Source organism: Sciurus vulgaris (genome assembly GCF_902686455.1).
Source record: "Sciurus vulgaris genome assembly, chromosome: 12".
NCBI lineage: Eukaryota > Metazoa > Chordata > Mammalia > Rodentia > Sciuridae > Sciurus > Sciurus vulgaris.
The window spans coordinates 19399534-19413327 of record NC_136473.1 but is presented as its reverse complement, the minus strand read 5'-3'; the positions used below and the strand labels follow the sequence as shown (position 1 = coordinate 19413327).

Genomic DNA, 13794 nt, shown 5'->3' with positions numbered 1-13794 from the left:
GTGTAAGAAACTTGGGGAACAAATCCTTCCATCTCAAAGGCTATCTGGCTGCACTACCCTGGGCTTAAGAAGGTTGCCAAGCTAGTTGCAGTGACACATGCCTATAATCCCAGCAATTCTGCAGGCTGACGCAGGTAGATTACAAGTTTGAGGCCAGCCTTAGCAACGCTGTATCAAAATTTTTAAAAGGGGGTGGGAATGTAGCTCAGTAATATCCCTTGGTTCAATTCATAGCCCCACTTCACCCCCACCACCCAAAAAAAGCCACATGCCCAAGGCCACCACTCAGAAGCAGAAGAGGCAGGGTCTGACCCACTTTTAACCTCATACTATAATGCAATATAGGCAGTAGGGCTTGAAGAATATAGTCTTCCTTCAATATCCAAAGAGGATTGATTCTAGGACACCAAAATCTGCAAATGCACAAGTCCCTTACATAAAATGGCAGTCTATGCAAGTCTCCTGCATGGTTTTGTCATCTCTGGATTACTTGTAATACCTAATGCAATGTGAATGCCGTGTAAATAGTTGTTCTATACTGTATTGCTTAGGGACTAATGATAAAGTCGACACATGTTCAACACAGGTGCAAACCATCCTAGGCCCAACTCCACAGTACACAAACGAGGGGAAAGGCAAACACTCAAGCACCGAGTGTTAGAGATTGGGTACAGCTGGGTATGCCCACACCAGTGTGGGTTCAAGGTAGCACTTGGCATGCAGCAAATTCAAACTGTGCTTTCTGAAACTTTCTGAAATTTTCTTCTGCAAGCATATTCTTTAACTGTGGTTAGTTGCAGCCAGGGATGGAGAACCCACAAATATAAAACCTGCAGATAAGGAGGACTCACTAATTCTAAGCAGAGGAAAGTCAAGGCTTAAGCCTTTGAGAGCACAGCTCTTGATAATGTAGAACATGTGGAGAAGCTGGAGGTGAGAAAACGTGTGTATGTATGTGTATTGTGTGTGTGTGTGTGTGTGTGTGTGTGAGTGTGTGTGTGTAACATTAGCATATAGCACCAAATTCAAATAGTATAAAAGTACACAGTGAAAATAAATCTCACTCTGTCCCCACTCCTCCCTGGATAGTGTATATTTAAGCATAGATAAATATGGACATCAGATTTTATACTCTTGGTATGACATCATCTACACTGTTCTGCACAAGGCTTTGTATTTTAACCCCAAAACTTAAGACTCTGCTACTAAGCATGCAGAAGGAGTTGCCTTACTCTCTGAAAGGTGCAAACTTTTCCATTACATAAAGATTTACTATAATTTGAGCTAGACCTCTCTGCATGGACATATTAGATTGCTTTTAAATAACAATACTGTAATGTTTGTTCATGTGACAGTTTGCACATGTCTTTCTCCTCTGTTTAAATGACAGCTATATTTCCTTTCCTGTGAACCATCCAAATACTTTGAGCTTTGCAGTTTGGGGCTTTGGTCTTTAAGTCCCAGAGAGCTTTCATTTTTGCTGGGATACTATTTAGAATATCTCTTTAAACCCAAATTCATCAAGGAATCCAAATACAGAAAGCAAAGACAGGGTTCTCTATTTTAGGTCAGGGCAGGGTTGGCAGGGTGGAGGGCAAGATCACGGTCAAAGCCATACCACTTTTGTTCTCAGGTTAGGTGGGAGTCATCCGGGCTGTGCGGCTTGCTGGGCGCTTAGCAGCACCTGGGGAAGCTTGAGACTCATGTGCTCTCCCTCCACCATCCTCTGTCCCCAGCTCATGTGTTCCTCGGTGCAGAAAGCGCTGTTTGAGGAGGAGGACCATGTCAAGAAACTGCAGCAGAAGGTGGCCACGCTGGAGAAGCGGAACAGGCAACTCCGCGAACGGGTGAAGAAGGTCAAGAGGTCTTTGCGGCAGGCGCGGAAGAACGGCCGCCACCTGGAGCTGGTGAACCAGAAACTCAGCGAGAAACTGGCGGCTGTAGCGGGCACGCTGCCGCACATCAATGCCCTAGGGCGGGAGCCCGCGCGCGCCCCCTACCTGCGGGGGTAGCGAGGCGCAGAGGGCTGCGGGGACCCTTGCCTTTCTCGGTGGGAATTAGGGATGACGTGCCCCTATTTCAAACCTTATAGGAGATGTTCTGTTCTGCATTTGGTAGAGTCTAACTGGATAAAGTGCTGTTCTTGCTTTCCCCTGGGGTGCTGGCCTGAGCGTCAGATCCCACATGCTGCCCCATCCTAGCGTGATCCCAAATATGGTGTCTGAAGTCCAGAGGCAGCAGGATCCTCAGGGGTTGTGCGCTCCCCTAGAATCAAACCTCAGCTTCTTGGGTGTGTGTTGGAGGGGGCAGTCTGGAAAGTGGCCAGGGTGGAAAGAGAACATTTTAAAATCTAAGTGTATAAGACATCAAGGGGTTCAGCCTTTATTTCAGAAGAGCTCCCAAGAAGGAAACTGAAGCAAGTCCTGGAAGCTTCTGGTGCCTCCTTGTCCCCTTCTTTGGGAACAGGACACCTATATGCAAATGTGCAGGGCACCCCTGCTGCAGGAAGTATTCCCCTCACAGCTGGGGTAGCTTATTAGTAAATGAGCTTATCACAGGTCAGGAAATTGAGTCCAGAGTGAGGTAGCACTTTAAACATCACACAAGATGAATTATACCTGATACCCAACCTGAGCTCCTCAGGATTGACCATAATACTTACAGGTTGCTTGAATCCAGAGGTCAATTGACCTCAGGGGCCCACGTCTTCCATCACACTGCATTCCCAAATCGGAATTTAGCTTGGCCACTGAATTTCCAACTTCTTGTTTGCTCAGTCATTGCTTCTAATGTCTCGGAGTTTTTAAAGTGAGCTGCCCTAGTACACTGTGAACGGTTCTGCCAAGACACCTGTTTACCTATGGAGATTGAGCAACCTTACCTCGTTCCCACACAGGTTCCCAGAGGGCTTTCCGCAGGCATTCCCACTTCTGCTTCTTTCTGAAAATGTACTGTGTCCCCCAACCCCACCACCACAACCCATGAGGCCTGACTATGCCCGGGTAAAAATAGTTGCTCATTAGTGCACTTGTCTTTGTGTCAGTTCCTTAAACAATCAAAACACTTCTTAGGAAAGAAAACTTTTAAAGCAATACAAGAAAAAAAAAAAAAAGAAAAGAAAAGAAAAAAAAGCATTCACTAGTCACTCAAGCACATTTGATCAAGCCCCAGCTGTGTTATTAAGTCAGCTGAGGGGTCATCTCTTGTTTATCTTCCAATTGTAGCCCTGCAAACAACAGGTGCCCTTCCCTGCTATTTCTCCAAAAGAAGCTGTTGGACCATATCAGAGTGCCATCCAGAGACCACCCTGGCCCCTGTGGGGCTCCTGATGCCACCCTCTCCCCTAGAAATGCTGATCACTCTTACACTTCCACTGTTCTGTTGTTAGGAAAGCAAGCACTGCTTGCTATAGCAGCCACTCTAGGAATGTAAACCTTGTGTCGCTTGAGTCTTGGTGTCAGGATGCTGCCCCAGGGGGAGAGGTCTATGCCCTGGACTGGACAGGATGGGAGCTTTTGCCCAGGGGCACTCAACTGCCAAGCTTCTGCCATTAACTTGTTAGTTGTATTCTTCACAGTATGCTGCAATTCAAGGTGTGTTTTCTAGTTTATTCAACCTGGGGACATTTCATTAAGGCAGTTTTGCTCTCACTCAAGGGAATGGTAAGCCTAGAGGTGATTTACAGCCAGGGCTTAGAGAACTGTGGAGCTGGATCCCTACAGATGCCTTATGTTCTGCTTTTCCAATAAATAACAAGCAGTGATTTAAACCACAACAACGAAACAATGAGTGTTTCTTTGGGGCCAGGGAAATTTCAGGATTTGCAGCTTTGATGTGGAAAAGTGATTTCTATCCTCTGGGATACTGCCTTCAAGTAATCCCTGGGGCACTCAGGAGACTGAGTTCAAGCCTGCTGTACCGTCCCATCTGGATATGGCCTAACCCTCTCTCTCCCTGGGTTCCCATCTCTCAATCCACCTGCAGAAAAGCAGTGTTATCCTACTCGCTCCTCACAGGGGACATGCGGTGTCATTTATCAATGTCTTCAGAAACATACTGCAGTCTGTTGCCAAAGGAGACTCCCCAGGTCCCTGTTTTCTGCTCCCTGGTGATCTCACCACAGATCTTGACACCTGTTAATTATACTAGTAGGAATTCTTTGATTCTTATGAAATGCCAACTGCAAGAATACTCAGAACTTGACACATATTAGCTGGCCTGTCCTAGCACCTTACCTGAGATGCAGGTATTGTTTAGTTTCCGTTTTAGGCACTAGGAGGCCAAGTGACTTTTCCAAGATCACACAATGAGCAAAAGGCAGGTGAACTCTTGAATCTTTTAACTGTAGTCCCCAGGAGTCACAAGCTGGCAGCATTTGACCACAGCAAGCTTGGAATGAGCTTTCTTGGGCCTCTCCCATGTGTGGGAATGTGAGTATCTGGCGGGATGAGTGTTCAGCTGCTAATAATGCTTCCTACATTTAAAGAAGGATTTTTTTTTTTTTTTTAAACAGAAGGCATTGCACATTTCTGATACCCACCTGGCAGCAGAAATTACAAGGATCCCCACTTCTGTGGTGGCAGGCATGTCTGTCTTGTAATCAGAAGAGAGAACATGAGCCCAGTGGCCCAAGCATGTAATCCAGGTACTTAGGAGACCGAGGCAGGAGAATCACAGGTTCAAGGTCAGCCTGGGCAACTTAGCAAGACTCTGTCTCAAAAAATTGGAAATTAAAAATAAAGGTCTGGGAATCTATAACTCAGTGGTAGAGTCCTTGCCTAGCCTGAGTTCAATCCCCAATGTAAAAAAAAAAAAAAAAAAAAAAATTAATGAAAAAAAGGAAAGAAAGAAAGAAAATCACAATGACTTTGAATCAAAGTTGACTTAGTAGCAATTCATAATCTATGAGTGCATTAGGTTCTTTCACCCAAATTATCTCAATATGCCTACTAATTTTATAAAATAGAGATCCCATACTGGAGAATGAAATTGACTAAGTTATGTTATGTGCATGTATGAATATGCAACTACAAATCCCACTATTATGTCCAATTTTAATGAACCAATAAAAAATAAGGATTCCAACCCTCATTCATCAAGAGAAATCTGAGGCTTGGAGATATTCAGTAAACTGCCCAAGGTTCACAGGTATACAGGTGGCTAGGCAAGGACTCCACTCCACCTTCATTTCTCTCTGTACTTATTCATCTGTAAAGTGGGGATAGGCATCATTCCTTAGCCCAAAGGCTAAGAGGAGGATTGAGAGAGATGATGAAGTGACATGTGCAGCACAGTGCATGAGACTCTGAAGCACTCAATAGATATTACTTAGATAATTGTTATTATTAACATACACCAGAAAGATACAATGTGTCAGAATGAGTGTCTAGTAGGACTCTGTATAATTTTCTTGTCAATCTTTACCTGAATCTTTGGCCTCTTTTTTTTTTATTCATCATAGAGCTTTTTCATTGTCTTTATTCCTGAGCCATCTCATTTTATTTCACACACAATAGTTAGTAATCCTTCCAAATTTTCCAAGAAAATAGAGCCCATTAGAAATGTGTTCCCTCAACTCCCTGGCCTGCTCACACTTCTGTTTTGACTCCTCTTCTGTCTCCCCACCATGTCAAAGGTGGTCTCCTTGACCACACGCAGGGTCAAAAGGAGGACCTGTTTTTGTTATGAGTTCATATTGTTCTCCTCAAAACTTGGGGCTTTGGTTTGAATGTGTCCTCTAAAAGTTCATGTGCTGGAAATAGTGCTTAAATTCCTATGTTGATGGTATTTGGATTTGGAGCCTTTGAGAGGTAATAATGATTTGGAAGGTCATGAGAGTGGGGATCCCGTGATGGCTTTATAAGAAGAGGAAGACAAGCCAGTAGCCTTGCCCTCTGCCATGTTGTGATGTAGCATGAGGCCCTCACCAGATGCTGAGCTTCTGGAACTTCCTAGCCTCCAGAACTGTGAGCACAAACTTCTATGCTTCATAAATTACCTAATCTCAGGTGTTTTGTTATACCCAAGAAATAGAAAATGGACAAAGACACCTGGCTCCAGTATTTCCCTCTTTTATCACAAATCTTTCCTCTTTAGGGACCCCTGTTCTTATCCTCTAGCCATTCTTAGAGGTACTTATCCCAAGAGAAAAGCCAGAAAGATACTGGCTACAAGTGCAGAGCAGCCCCCATGCCCTGACTCCCTGAGGTCATCACCTTGGCTCTGACCTTCATCTGTGAAGGGGATTTAAAGGAGTCCTCTGCAAGTACTGACTTCCATCTTCCCACTGCCCACTGTGCTCCTGAGCCTGAAAGGACCTGGTGTTGGTCCTACTGCCACTCTCAAGGACTCAGATGGCCACAGCCATTTCTCCCTGATCTTATCAAGTTAAAAATCGGAAACATTTGACCTGATTCACCACTTGTTAACCTCTTTTATATTCCTACTCCTCCTTCCAAATTATTAAATTTTCCAATTATAAAAACAAAAAAAATTAATAATAAAATGTCTACATGTGTAATTATTAGAAGTTGAGACCCATGGTTCCTAATCAAACTTTGAATTTTTACTTAATTTTCAGTAAATTTTTGCAACCACGTAAGGCTAATGGCAATCATATTTGATGTAATCTATCACAGCAGATCTAGAAAATGTCTTAGCATTTTGGGAAAAAAGTTGCTTCCTAGTATCTACTCTCTGTTTCTTTTGTTTGTTTGTTTGTTTTTACTAAAAAAAAAAAAAAAAAAAAAAAAAAAAAAACCTATGTTGTCTTGGTCAGTGTGCCCAATTATAGAGTAGGTTTCCCACCCTACATTTCTGAGCCTTTCACTGGTTGACCAATAAATGTAAGGAAACTTACTGGGTAGAACTTATAGGAAAACCCTTTAAAATGTGCTTATTTAGCTGCAGACACTCCTTCTGCCCTTCCCTCCTTTTCTTTCCCCTCTTTTCTGGAACTTGCACGTGATGGCTAGAGCACTAACAGGCATATTGTGACATGAAGCAACTTTGTGGGCAGGAACCATATACTACCTATGATAGAGAAGAATGATAAAGGAGCTAGGTCCTGATAACAATGTGGAGGGACTCGACTATCCTTGAAATGCTTATCTCCAGGTGCTGGGATGCATGAACCCAAAACCTCTGTCCTAAGTCATTGTTATTTCAGGTGGTGTCACTAGTGATTCATTAATTAGTACCAGAAATTGTTGCAAGTAACATACCCTCAAAACTATTAGAATCTAGAATGGGTTTTGTAACTTGATAGGCTTAGAAAATAGTCAGTTCTGGTTAGTTTTAGAACATGGGATACTAAAAATTCATGGCACACAATGGTGAAATATTACACAAATTGCCCCCTGGGTTTCCTGAGATGAAATGTCTATCAAAGGCAGGGCTTTGGTAGATTGTATCACAGTTCTGATAAACCATTATACAAAGGATGAGAAATATAAGAACCATGATGTTGAAAGATTTCTTCTAACTGTACTAAAGAATTAAACAAAAAACTGGCTCATATTTTTATATTCTTGATCTAAGCCATGACCAAAACCCCCAGAAAGTTCCATGTACTTAATCAAATGCCAACATAGCAAAAAAACCGGATATGGAGTAATTGAAGTTGAAGTCATAGACCTAGCAGAACTCATACAAAAATCTCTGATCTAATTAGGAATGAGGAGGATTCCAAAAGTCTTAATGAAGACATTAAGTCTGATGACAATGAACTCATAAACCCTATTGGGCTTCCCCTGCGAGCAGAAGCAGCAATTCCTTCCCTCTCTGATGAAGCTGATCTTGCTGAAGGACCTCGCCTGACATAGCTAATTTGCATAAAGAGCCTAGTTCTTTTGGTGCTCCACCTCAGAACTAACTACAAAATTTGTAGAACCCCAATGCAAAATGACAATTCAGGGCCCATTGTTAAAAAGAACTTTGAGGTAGTGACAATGCAGCACGAAAACAATTGTGAGACCCTCTGAACAGGAGGTTCTGTGTGGCTGCAATGGTTGTAAACCCAAGAAACTGACCCTGCCCACCATACCAACCCCTTTTATCTCCAAACCTGTAATTAGGGTAACAACATGTGAATGAGGCACATGGCAACATCACACTTGGAAGAAAGTTCTTGTACCAAAACAATTTCAATATTTTCCTAATTTGTATTATTTAAAGCCTAGGGATTATATGGTAGGAATGGATATTTAGTGTCTCTCCTCCTAGATTAGAGAGAAGGAAACCTAATTTTAGATTGCACAGAATTTATTGTGCATTTAACAGAGCTTTCGGATTCAATGTGCCAACTAACTCAGGCAGCTGGGAGCACCTCTAAAAGTTTAATCGGTTACTCAAAATATGGACTCCATAATGTCATGCTGCATTAAATTGAGATGACAAAAATTCCTAGGTGTAATTTAGACACAATATTTCAAGACATCAGTAAGTTAAGTTTCAAACTGTAACCTAGTCCCTAATTTGGCACCTGATAAGATTCTGGAACACATTTCAAAGTGTTGAGAGCATCCTTGAAAAGCACAGAGGTGGGCATGTTCTGAAGACCAGAGATGAATGTGGGAGAGACTCCCATTAAAATGGTACCTAGGGCTGGGGAGATAGCTCAGTTGGTAGAGTGCTTGCCTTGCAAGCACAAGGCCCTGGGTTCCATCCCCAGCACCGCAAAAAAAAAAAAAAAAAAAAAAAAAAAAAAAAAAAAAAATGGTCCCTAATCTCAGTGTGGAAAATGGGTTACTAGGGTACAAAAACCATGTAGCAGTGCTCAATTCCCAAAGACAATGTGGATATGTTAGCTGTTACAAGAAGAAAAACCAGAGACCATCTAAATGATTGGTCATGATTCGCTCAGTACGGAAGACTAGATGAACCTCCTAGTGAACACCAGGCTGATTTGTATCCCTGAAGTCAATCAATCAATCTAGATTTAGCAAACACAAGTCTCATTTGATTCTCCGTTTATGAAAGTCATAACTCTTCAACTGATGCCAAGACCTAAAACAGTTTGCATAGCCCTTTGATTAAAAAGAGGTGAAAAATTGCAAGATGCTAAGAATCTTCCTAGACTTGTACAAAGGGAGCTGCAGGTACTCACTGGTGTAATTGTGCATCAGAGCAAGAGAAATCCTAAAATTCTGTGATATTATCAGTACAGTTGCTGAACTATCACTAAGGCAAGAGTCAGAGGGGATGCTCCTGGAGGTCAGATAGTAAATAGTGTTGTGCCACAAGTCCATCTCATAGTAAGTCTTGCAAGTCTGGGAATCAGTCTGTAGTTACTTACCCCAGCTTCTGAGTAGGTAGTTGGAATAGACATTCTTGGAATTTGGCAGATGTCCACATTGACTTCCTGAATCATGGGGTTTAAGGCCATTATGTAAGGGAAAGTTGAGAGGAAACCTTAGAATTTCTACTCTTTCTCAATGCCAAAGTATGTGCAAAGTAGTATGCAAACAATAGAAATAAGAACAGGGGCTAGAAGCATAGCTCTGTGGTAGAGTCGGTGCTTAGCATGTGTGAGGCCCTGGTTTCAATCCCCAACACCAAGAAAGAAAGAAATCAGGAAAACATCTTATCAGAGGATAGCAACAAATTACTTACTTAAAAGAATAAAATGGATATTTTGGAGTTGAAAAGTACAATAACTGAAATGAAAAATTCACTAGAGAGGTTCAATAACAAATTGATGGGGCAGAATAAAGATCAGTGAAATCAAAGATTATCCACACTGAGACAGAGAGATTTTTTTTTAAATGAAGAAAAACAAACAGGCCCTAGGAGACTTGTAGGACACTGTGAAGCAGACCCACATATTCATAATGGGAGTTCCAGAAGAGAGGAGAAGAAAGGGCCAGGACACAGATTAGTGGTTGCCAGGGATTGAGGGTGGATGGGGAGTGGGTACACAGTTCCTTCTGAAATGATAAATATGTTCTGGAATTAGATGCTAGTGATGTTTGTACAACATTGTAAATGTGAATTAAAACCACTTAGTTGTATATGTTGAGATGGTTAATATGGTGATATTTTGTTCTGTAAACTTCATCTCAATACAAAATAAGCATCTCAGTTCCTCTTTTCTCTCTCATGGTACCTACTCATCCTAAGTCATGCTGGATGCAATTCACCTGGCAACCCAATTCACCTGGCATCCAATGTCCTTGTTTATACTATTCCTTCTGCCCTTTGCCTTGACATCCCTTATCCGAGAAAATCCCACTCAGTTTCAAAATTTTACTCAAAGGCTGTCATGAGTCTCATTGCCCATAGCAATTGTTGTTGTAGTTCTTTAAAACATTATAGTTTTTGAAGCAGTGACTGTTGAGAAACCTGGGCAATTCAGTCTATGTCAACTGGAAAATTTCACTAAATATCATTTTTTAAAAACTGTGGTAAAAGACACAATAAAAAATAGTCAAGATGGTGAGTTTTATAAGCACACGGTACTGTGGTGTTAAATGAATATTCACCTTGCTGTAAAAACAACCAAATATCACTGAAACCTAAATTAGTGAAGACTGACCTAACATCCTTATTGAAACCAAGCGCTCCTTCCTCTGAGATCCTACAGCAATTAGGGGACATTCTCATTCTAGCATTGACCACATTTCTTTCTGGTTAGCTCTTGTGTCTGTCCCATTACTAATTTGTGAGTTCCCTGAGGATAAGGTTTGTGGCTAATGCATTTGAGTCCTCAGTGACCAACACAATGAGACACTAATTAAATGTTTGAGGAGGAAAGAATGTAGGGGTAAGTCGGCAGCCTTGGCATTGGGAGAACTGGAGACATGAAGGGGAGGAGCCAAAGAATGGCTCTTCACCACCCAGATTTCCCCCTCTTCCTTGCTCCCTGGCCTAGCATCTTGCCTCACCGTGGCCGACAGCAGAGACTAGTAGGGTTTCTCCATTGGTTTCAGGGTCCTCTTAGCTGCTGGTCTCAAGGACAATGCCACCTTCAGAACAGTATCTTTCATACTTAAGTCCTACAGCAGCTGGGCTGCCATTATCGGAAGCCATCTGTTCTGTGTAAAGATGCAGACTCTTTCCAGCTCCCAAATTTCCTGGAATCTAGGATCATCTAAGCCATTGTGGAATAGCATAATCAGTCCCCCACCTTTACAACGCAGAGGAGTCCATGTGGCAAGGTCACTGCTTGGTTGCCCAGAGAGCATTTCTCTTGGGAGATGGTTAAAAAGCTTCTCGATTTTCTTCCCCACCCCACCTGTCTGCTGTCCCCACTGCCGGGTGTCTCCAGAGCAGATTGCCTTTGGCACCAGTGGCTGTACATAGCAAAGGGGTAAAACTCTAGTCTGTCTGGGGGGTTCTTTGATTTTGCTAAAGGGTGAGGGAGAATTAGAATGAAACTCGTGGATTATCTGGATACTTTAATTAATCCTGCTTCCCATTAAAGGGTCATGGGTTGGCAGCAACACTCTCCCTGCAAGATGAGTCTCCAGTTGCATGACTGGGCATGAGCCCCATGATCTGGCATTTCATTCCTTCCTGTCCAATAAAATGGGAAAATTTAAACCAGACACAGAAAAGTCCTTTTCTTTTATTGAAAACATTTCTTAATTGTGTATCTGGATACCCTGGGAGTGGACTTCAATATTTCTGAACCTTTGCTGAAATGAAGAGCAAAACTGCCAGCATAAAAGTGCCAGACAATTACATAATCTGACTCTAAGCTAGTGGTTCTCCACCCTGGTTGCCCGTTAGGAATAACTGGGAGCTATAAATAAAAGGGTGCCTGCCAAAGGACCCACCCCTACCTGAATGGTGCTCTAGTGCCTGCATTAAAAGCCAAGCAAAGGCCAGGTGCAGAGTAGTATGCCTATAATCCCAGCTACTCGGAAGGCTGAGGCAGGGGGGTCACAAGTTCAAAGTCAGCCTGGGCAATTTAGTGAGACCCTGTCTCAAAATAAAAATTGAAAAGGGCTTTGGATGTAGCTCAGTGGTGTGGTGTTCACCTAGCCTATGCAAGAACCTAGGTTTAATCCCCAAGCACTGCGCAAAAAAACAAACAAAACAAAAAGCCTTCTGCATGACTGTGATATGCAGCCAGGCGTGAGAAGTCACTGCTATGAGATTATTTATCTTTGCAATAAACACTTCATTCTGCTAGGTATTATTTTGGGGGTCCCCTTGGTGTAAAAGGTAGAAGTTCAGGTATCTACAGTAGCTCTGAATTTTTTCTAACCTGATTCAAATGCAAATACTTCAGGCTGATAGATTATCTATCACTGTGTTAAAAAACTACCATAAACTTGGTGGCTTAAAACAATGCACACTTATTATCTCACAGATGCTATGGGTCAAGATCCAGGTTTGGCTTAGTGGGGTTCTCTACTTCAGGCTCTGTCACTGGCTGCAATCCAGTCATTGGCTAAAGGCATGACCAGGCAGGTCCCATTTTGAAGCCTGTGTGGTTTCTGGTGGTATTTGTTTCTTGCAGGCTGTGGGATTAAAACCCTGCACGTCCTCACTGCCATTTGGAGCTCTCAGCTCCTTGCCAGGTGGGCCTCTCCAACATAGCTGCTTGCTTCACCAAACATGCAAGCCAAGAGGGCAACAGAGAAAGTCTACAAACAAGATGTCAGTTATTATCTGATGTAACCTAATCAAGGAAGTGACTCTTACAATAGGTTTTTAGTTAGAAGCAAGTCACGGGGTCCCCCACACACACCCAAAAGACATGAACACCAGGAGCTGGAAATTTGTGGAGCCAACCGAGAGTCAGCCTGACACTAGGCTTTAATAACTCAATAGTATAAAGGCCTGTCCCGTGGGAAGGTTGGTACATACTCGCAGACACGTGTTGATCACACCTCCACCGCTCCATAACACCACCACTATTGGCTTGGTCTTTGTAGGAAGGACCCTGGAGGGAGCTGAAAATCCAAGGAGGTGAGTCACCCATTGTCTCTTTGATGTAGATCAATATCCAATCAAGGGTACATAAAACCCAACTAAAAGCACACAGAAATCCAGGTTAGAAAGGAACTCTAATGAATAGGTCAACTCCAGTCCATAGTTAAATCCCTTCCTTAAAGAACCCTCTGTTGTCAGTTCAGACTGCTGTAACAGAATACCAGAGGCCTGGTGACACAAACAGCAACCATTTATTTTTCACAATTCTGGAGAAATAAATCAAGGTATTAGCAGCAGATTTGACAACTGGTGAGGACCCACGTCCTGGTTTTAAGACAGTCATCTTTTCATTGCATCCTCACTTTAAAGAGGGGTAGGGAGAGGGAGGGAGGGAGGGAGGGAGAGGGGGAGGGAGAGAGAGAGAGAGAGAGAGAGAGAGAGAGAGAGAGAGAGAGAGAGAGAGAGAGATTGATTATAAAGGTATTAATCTCAACATGGGGATTCCACCCTCATGACCAGGATACCATTCATCCAAATTTCATCACATTGAGGACTAGAGCCTTAATATATGAATTAGGGGGAAATGCAAACAGTGGTCCATAGCATCTTCTCTCTACTGGCTGTCCAAGGTTCTAGGAAGAAATTTCCAAGAATGGAAAGAAATCTCATAAGGAGAAGGCCATCTCTGTGAGAGGCTGTAACAGTGATGAGTTTTATTCTTGTTCCCTGGGAATTTTTTTCTCTATGATGGCATGGAGACCATTTTGCTTTTCTGCACTGGTTTCTTCATCAGTAAATTAAAAAATCAATCGACTGATCATTTTTATATCATATTACTTTCAACATGGCCCCTGAAAATAGATCAAGAACATAGATTCTTTACACTTGCTTAGACCTTTTCCAAAGAAAAGC

The 13794-nt window shown here is 42.6% G+C and overlaps 1 protein-coding gene across 1 annotated transcript in view; it reads left to right on the top strand.

The window, feature by feature from the left end:
* Positions 1-3786, top strand: part of CCDC3 (coiled-coil domain containing 3) — a 101445-nt gene extending 97659 nt beyond the window's left edge. Inside the window, exon 3 of the mRNA XM_079107046.1 lies at positions 1737-3786. Coding sequence (XP_078963172.1) covers positions 1737-2012 — 276 coding nt within the window. The 3' untranslated portion in view covers positions 2013-3786. The remainder of the gene's footprint in view (positions 1-1736) is intronic.
* The last annotated feature ends 10008 nt before the right edge of the window (positions 3787-13794 follow it).